General features: G+C 40.7%; 1 protein-coding gene across 14 annotated transcripts in view; it reads left to right on the top strand.

Annotated features, from left to right (window-relative positions):
- EVL (Enah/Vasp-like) overlaps window positions 1–8,210 on the top strand; it is a 92,169-nt gene that overhangs the window by 25,785 nt on the left and 58,174 nt on the right. Inside the window, exon 1 of one of the 14 annotated variants that reach the window (XM_072428810.1) lies at window positions 6,322–6,500. The exons of the other annotated variants lie outside the window; for them this stretch is intronic. Coding sequence (XP_072284911.1) covers window positions 6,490–6,500 — 11 coding nt within the window. The 5' untranslated portion in view covers window positions 6,322–6,489. Of the gene's footprint in view, window positions 1–6,321; window positions 6,501–8,210 lie in introns of those variants that run through there. 14 annotated transcript variants of the gene reach the window in all.

An 8,210-nucleotide genomic window follows, 5' to 3' on the forward strand; every position in this document is an offset into this window, starting at 1 on the left:
ATGGATAGGCTGCATTCTCGGTGATGTCACTGCTCTCTAGTGAATGGATAGGCTGCATTCTCAGTGATGTCACTGGTCTCTAGTGAATGGATAGGCTGCATTCTCGGTGATGTCACTGGTCTCTAGTGAATGGATAGGCTGCATTCTCGGTGATGCCAAATTAAACAAAACCTAATTTTCCGTTACCTCCCTGAAAACATGGCTGATGAAGCTGTGAACTGTCGGGAGGTTTTGGAGCTTCTTCTAATCGGTAGCAGCTGAATGTGATGATGGATGAATTGTCTGTTGGGCGGGCAGAGCGCCAACCAAACTTCACTCTCCAGCGTCTGTTCTGTCTTTTCGTGCACTTCACAAACTTGACAGGAGATGTGACTTCTAGACCCGCAATTACTTTCTTCTCCCAGAGACGTCCTGTAACTATTCTTACCGTCACTTGTCAATGTTTTTTGTAACTTTTTGGAGAATGAGTTGTGGCCTTTCATTTCCTATTTGGATCAGTCAAACAGCTGCTATTTCAGCACGGTGACGACAGCGGCAGAGTTTTGTTTACCAGTAGCGAGGGCTCAAAATAAAAAAAAAAAGTTTTATTAAATATGGGAATGGTAGTTGGCAAATATTTTTAATCCTGGACCAGATCCATTCTGAATTTTCTGGATCACCCAGGTTCACCCATGATAATTTATCTTCTCTAGTCTTGGAAAGCTTTGAGAAATCAGGCCCATTGTGTAACTCATTGAGAACAAAATGATGTAAATGAAAACCAAAATCATGACCCTACTGGGAGCCGGATTCAAAATCTTACTGAATAAGTAAAAAAGGTAAAATCATAGAATACTCAAAGCCAGAATCTCATCACAACTCTGGAGTGGCTATAATGAGTCATTGGTGTGTTTGGCTGCCATGTGCCTGTATGCACCCTGACAATGTTTGGGTGTGCTTTTAATGAGAAGGTCCTAGATTGTAAGCTCTTCAGGGCAGGGTACTCTCCTCCTCCTCGAGTTGTCGGGTTCTGGTATCATGACGTCACTCTGGGGGAAGTTTCTTTCCCTTTGAGTGACACATGGGCAGGGGTGTAGTGGGGCTGGCACGTATACATAAAGCGCATGCGTGCTTGCCACAGATAGTACCATGCCCCCTCTTATTTTTTTATTACTACCTGGTAAGGGCCCATCCCCTGGTATCTCCTCCATGCTCTGGAGACCTTCTTGCAATTGCAAATATAGATGTGCCATCTTGGAGGATCTGGACTACCTCAGGAGAGTAAAAAAAAGAGTTTAATCATACCAGAAAATACATAAATGTGTGCACATTGCACATGATCCCCATGGCTGGATGACGTCCATCATCATCCAACCCTTTCCTTCTCCAGCTGGTTGTCACTGGCCCTACCCTTTCATCACCTGTGGGCTGTACCAAGGTAGTATGTTGCTTTCAGGAAGCCCATCGTACTCGCCATGATCTGCTTGTATTGCACAGGGAGGTATAGAGACCGAGTAATGTAATCAAAATGAACCATGTAATGAGAACGAGTCTTATTAAAATATATCATTAGCATATTAATGAAGAAGAAGGGGGGTGAGCCAAGAAATGCCAAACTAAAGCAGATTAAACGTCAGCATTTACATTGTGTAATTGTACAACTTGGTCCCGAATGCTCATTCCTAATTGCAAGCTTTTTTATTGATGGGATCCTCAGCTCCGTACTCTGGGGAGATCACCAAAATAGAGGCGTGAATATCACATTAGTGGAATAGCCCAGTTCACATGTCTTGCCTATATGCAGGTCTTATCTGCTTCTATTAATAGTGAAGGGAATATGGAAACATGACAATCTGCTGAGCTGAGGTTGTGAAAGGTGCAGGAAATGGGCAGGGTGCAAAATGAAGGGCAACGGCAAAGGTTGACGTCTTAGAATTTTGTTTTCATTTCTGAGCTGAATTCTCTGATGTAATCTTGGTGAAGTTGCCTTGAGTCCTTCCAAGCCAACCATGGGGGGTTGAAGTATCATCCAAAACTGCTGTAGTTCCTAAAATAAAAAAGTTATTCAGCATGTACTTTATTTGTGTAAGTTGAACCCCCCCAAGCCAAAAATAGGAAACCTGTATTTATTAAAGTGACATCAGGTATCCAAAGGGTCAGCATGACCACCAGTCAACTAGAATGGATAGCCATTGCAGTTTTTTTTATTAGCTTCCTTTACTATTGGCACACACCCAACACCCTGGTGCAGGTTTTAAGCAAAATATAAAACTCTGTTACCTGGAACTATAGATAAACATATCCATATTTATATTCTTACATAAGGAAGGTCCTGCTAGTTGAACCCTCATCCCGAATTTGCTGGGAGATCAACTTTATAGCTCATTTGCAGTTTGATACATTTTGGTTAAGACTCCCAGACAAAAATAGCTCTAGCTGATATGGTCCTCACTAAACTGAGTAATTACAGGTAGTCCCTGGGTTACATACAAGATAGGGACTGTAGGTTTGTTCTTAAGATGAATTTGTATGTAAGTTGGAACAGGTACATTATTTTATTAAATGCAGTTAGGACGAATGTATCTAGGAGTCGTCCGTATGTTGGATATCCCTAACTCAGGACTACCTGTACAGTGAAATACAGGGCTCCCTCTAGTGGTGAATCTACAAGTCTTAATATTGGTACAAACTAAATAAAACCTTTTGTATGACACTCTAATCAAGTCACAGATACTGTGTAATGATTGAGTTTAATGAAGTACACAAAAAACCTCCTTCGCCTTCCCCATTGGAGACAAATCTTTGTTCATTGGTGTCCTGCATGTTCCCCCTCCCAGACACTGCAGAACACAGTGGGAGGGATTCAGTGCTTCCACAAAGAAATGGGGGAGGCTGGGTGTGATCAGCTTGTAAATCAGCAGACACAATACTAATGCCCCTGCGGAATTTTTTTCATCCCACTGTATTGCAAGCAGGCACAGCCTACATGAGGGTGGCAACTCTGCTCTGAATACAGGAGCAGTGCAGCATTGTTGCCAACCCATACAGAAAGCTACATTGAATAGACTTTGATGGAAGACCCAAATGTGTTTGTGTTCTTTGCAGGGGGATAAAGGAATATCTGTAAGTGCAGAGGGACATGGTTCTTTTTAATACAGTGGAACAGCAGTATTAAAAAATTAGTAACTTCAACAATCCCTTCTTAAATAACCTTACAGTGATAGCTCATATGATCCAGTCCCTGAAAATACACCATACCTGCCCTTTAAGGGGTTTGTATGAAGAACATAAAGGGCAGTTAAGCTGTGATCCTTGTGTGCAATGCAAAGCTCCATTTTCAGCTATGAGCGTCTCCGTCCAATCTAATCGCCCCAGTCTGTCCTCGGGGACATCTGCTTCCAAATGACACTCGGCAGCTCGGTAATCACAAACGGGACAATTGCTCCCATTTTTCCAGGCCAAGATAACCGCTTTATCAGAAACAAATACATTCATCGGCGTGTAATTAGCGTTTAATTATAGCGGCTGGAAATGTGAGAGCGTGCCAGCTGTGCCGCTTTTCACAGGCCCGCAGTTGGCGATGTGTCAGAAGTTGAAAACTGCTTGATAATGTTTTCAGTTTACTTTTCTTACAGCAAAGTTTTTGTTTCCATTAGATCTGTGTAGTTTTATAACTTTTTCTTTTAGTTGATGACATGGAGTTAGATAGGAAGCACGGTCAGCTTTGTACTGCTCTCCGGGACTCTGGTAGAGAGATTCGCTCTCACTTCCTGTCCTGCTGACAACTTGTTAAGAAAGTAAGAAGAACTCATGAACAGCAAATACTGCTAACATGCTTTGGATTAGTAGAGTTGGCTAAGGCCAGGGCCCCGTGTCTGTGTAAGGAACAGACCTGAACTTCACCTGGTTTTGGCCTCTTGCAGACCATGTAGAGCAAAGATGAGGCTGGGTAAGGGAGAACCTGATTGATCAGCACAATGGACCTGTTTTAAAGCTCTCCAAGTCTGGAGAAGATAGACTATTATAGGAGAACCTGAGTGATCCAGTAAACTTAGAATTTATTTAAGAAATCCACTCCAGGTTTGTTGGATTCCCCAGGTTCTCCCATGATAGTCTATCTTCTCCAGTCTTGGAAAGCTTTGATAAATCAAGCCTGGTGTGTTGTGCTGTTGGGTCGTCTTCATCTGCATTACCTTTGGACAAATAAATAATGATAGAACTCGGTTTTACCCAAGTGCTTGTCCAGCCTATCAAATTGGGCCAAAAGTGGTTACCATATATGAAGCAGGAGCTACATTTGTCCAGAGACCTTGATATGGAATGTTGTATACCAGTGGTCTCCATTCCATTTGGAGCTCTCGGACCACTAAATGCATGACCACGCAAGTGCAGGGAGCCATATGTCACTCCAAGGGGAAGGTCATGAATCCAGAACCGGCCCACTCTCCCATTGCAGGTCTGAGTGGTCAGTGGGAAGAATTTCTCTTACATTGCTGGCCATTGGGAAGAATGTCACCCTTACAGATAGCCAAAAAGATAATTGGTGTCACTTACACTGACCGGAGAATCACAAACTGCTCATCGCTCAAGGAACCCCTAGCAATCTCTGGAGGAACCCCAGCATTCCATGGACCCCTGGATAAGAAACGCTGGTCCAATGCTTTCCTCCTGATATCCCCAACAGAGTGATCATCAATCTGAAGTGTGTGGTTTGCTTATCAGCATTGAATCTTGTCTCTTTCTCATGTCTTTCTGCTTTCCGGACATCGGATTTTTTATCACCATGTAGCTCGGTGTTTCTCTTCTCTGTTGCAGTGACCTTTTAAAGAGTTTTTTTAGTATTTGGAAATACTGTAATGGTGCTTACGATCTGCTTGTTCAATCATTTTGCTAGTTAGCAGATCGAGGGCTTTTGAATGCAATAACTAAAGTAGAACTGATTCCTTTCTGACACCAGTTACTGCCAGCATCATTCAACCTACTTCTCCAAGGCCAGGCTGCCATAGACTCTCCTCCTGGGGCTTTGCCATTATGCCACCTTGGGCTAAGTATAAGACAGTGCCGAACAGCTTTAAAATGTAATATCTTATACTTAGAATTCAGTTCCAAGCAGAATAAAAAAAACATTTTTTTTTTAGCACACAGATTAGGTATGCTGACAAATTGCACTAAAGTCCCATGCAAATGTTAACTTTGTTGACTGTAGCAAATTTCCACCACCACACCCACTACACCTACATACCAGCTGTTATACCTGGTAATTAGCACACTATATTGTTTTTTTTTTTTTTTAAGTTTTGAGTTTTTAATCTTTTAATTTTAATCCATTAATATGTTATTTTTAAAACTTTTATATAAAAGAGGAAATAAATCATATAGAATCAGACTGTTTATCTCTTTTCTCCCCTTCTTACAGATTAGAGTACTTTTTCATTTTAAGATGTTTAGGACGGGTCACCTAAAAGCTCTTTTGTGCATTATTGTTGGCCACTCATATAAAGTTTTACAAACTGCTTGTATTTGACAGCTCTGATCTGTAAAATCAGAGACAAATGCAGTTCCAGGACATGCCACTAGGTATCACTTGACTATAAACCATTATTTATTTTAGTTCAGACTCAAGAAAATGCAGTATGTGTTCTTGGCTGTCTTCTGTAGACTTCTTTAAAGAAGTTCTTCTTTAAAAGAGTAGTCATAGCTCTGAAACATTTGCTTCTGTATACCAACTGAATCTTCAGATTTTGATTTCTACAAACAACAAAGTGGAAAAAAACTGAACAAAAATAAGATATTTGGAAAGAAGACAAGTGCTCCACCTTGTGGCTGGATAGGGGATGATAAAATTCTTATACTCAATATCATCTCTTTACCAGAAAAGAAAAAAAAAGGAATGTTATTGTTTTGATCCTTTGCAAAAAAGGGAAAACTTTACAATGTATAAATCCTTCCAAACTGGCCAGCATCCTGGAAGACAGCACCATGGGTCCCTAGTGGTCAGAAATGTCCTGATGTCACTTGTAACATTATAGTTGTTTAGTTGCATGCAGGGCCACCATTGGGGGAAGAAGGTTACTACTCTACTGGGCCCTGATCAAAATGACCTAACTTTTGAAATGCTAGAACTTTTAAACATTAGAAGAAAGGGGCTCAGGGAATTTACCTATTATAGGGCCCGAAAATTTATGATGGTGGCCCTGGTGGCACGCATCTTGCTCTGGAGCACAGAAAGGGTTAAATCTCTGTTACTAGCAAAACATCCCACATGTGAAAAACTTTAGCAGGTTGTTTCGGTTCTCATTGCTACCAGCAGAATGTTAACCAAAATCTGTTTCCTGCTCCTAGTTCTGCTAAGACTTCCTTTTCCTGTGTACAATCACCCGTCTGCATGTAGTTGTGTTTAGATGTTCTACTCCCGTAATCGGCGTCCAGCAGACCTGTCATGTGTGCAGAGCATTGAGCGGCCAGGTGACCTCGCATTCTCATAACTTTGCTTCGTATTGAGATATCACCATGGCTTCTGGGTATGTACAGTATTCACTTTATTCATTCTTTTTTATGATTTACAACTAAAGTCTCGAAATGAAACAAAAAAAATTTACAGTTTTCAGCAAATTAATTGATTTTCTTATAAAAGAAAAAAAACAATACCTGAAGTTGGTGTTACAGGTGGTGTACCAATTCTTGTTTCTTTAGGTGGGTACTTCTTTACTTCTTGGGTGCCTACTTTATGTATTGTGGATTTTGCCCACTAGCTGTCTAACGGGTTTTCCAAGGGGTCCTCATATAGCAGGTCTTACATTGGTGATTTCACAACACGATGGGCAGCAAAAAGATCGGCTGCATGGAGAACACTTTGCAGTCTCTGGTCCTCATTCCAGGCAATGGTGCCATAGATAGTCAAGTGGCCTCTGATTCAGGTTTACCATGAAAGGATACAAGGATGTTCACCATTTTATTTTAGATCACCAAATTGCCAGATTGATAAAAAGCCACCACGTTGGCGATCAATGATTGATTGTTATAACATAATGAAGCCACATTGCCAACCAGAAGGTCCTATCACTTACATGGGTGAACTGATCACCAATTCCTTCTTGTGCCAATCACCATTTTTCATGGTGGTGATCAACAGCCATACCCAAGCATTTCATCTTCATACGCAATCTCGGTAAAAGTGCCAATCGCAATGTTTTCAAAAAACTCCGATGACCTCCATTGTGGCCAACGGCTTTCTTCACTTTCAAAGCGTTAAACACTTTTTTGGTAAATTAAACAGATCAAGCTGAAAATTAAATATGGCAAACCACTTGTAACAGTGAAAGTGGCGTTCTGGAAATGGAAACACTGCTAAAAGGTGATAACATTTTATCTATGTCACTTAGAGTGAGCAGTTTGTGTGTTAAAAAAACGTGCTATTTGTGTATTTTTGTAGTGTGTCTTCCTTTTATATTACCTGGTGGTCATGCCAGTAATGTACTTCCTGTCTTAGGTGACAACACTCTTTGTATTGTATCTGCAAAAGAGCACAGAAAGTGCATAGGGACTGCAGAACTCATCCCATCGCCATTACATACGAGGAAGGTGTTCTGTAACTCCATGGATCTAGATTATGCAAGGCTAGTTAAAATCTTCAACATAAGACTGCAGAGTTTACAGAAACTTACAAGCTCAATGGCAAGATCAACAGTTTTTTTTTTTATTTACCAACTGGTATAAAGATGTTTTTATTGGAATATTTAAACTAAATAAGGGAAGTAGTTTGTCAGGGTCTACAACCTATTTACAACACAGTCGTTGTTTTATTCATGCATTATTCATTGGCTTAACTATGAGGGGTATAAAAAATCATGTGTGCTTAATAGTGGCAATTCATATTAATGGTCAGGATTGGTGTGCACCATCCGGAAATCAGAGCAATGCTGAAAGTGCTTGTAGTATGCTGCAATGCAAATCAATGTAACATGTAACAAGTAACATGCAAACAGAAAACTCATTGCAACACTGCATTCTGTACAATCGACTCATCAGTTCGTATGTGGACTACATTCATTTAAAATGAAGTTTTCTGGTATGAATGGGCCCTAAAATGAGCTTTGTGTGATTTCCTTACATTTTTTGCTATCCCAAGGGTGTAACTATCAAGAATAGTAGGATAATTGTTTGATCCAGGGCATTTTTCCAGCTGCCTTTGCAGGGGTGTGGGGAAGTTGTAGGGTATATTTTTAGGATTT

This window comes from Pyxicephalus adspersus, chromosome 12, assembly GCF_032062135.1.
Source record: "Pyxicephalus adspersus chromosome 12, UCB_Pads_2.0, whole genome shotgun sequence".
NCBI lineage: Eukaryota > Metazoa > Chordata > Amphibia > Anura > Pyxicephalidae > Pyxicephalus > Pyxicephalus adspersus.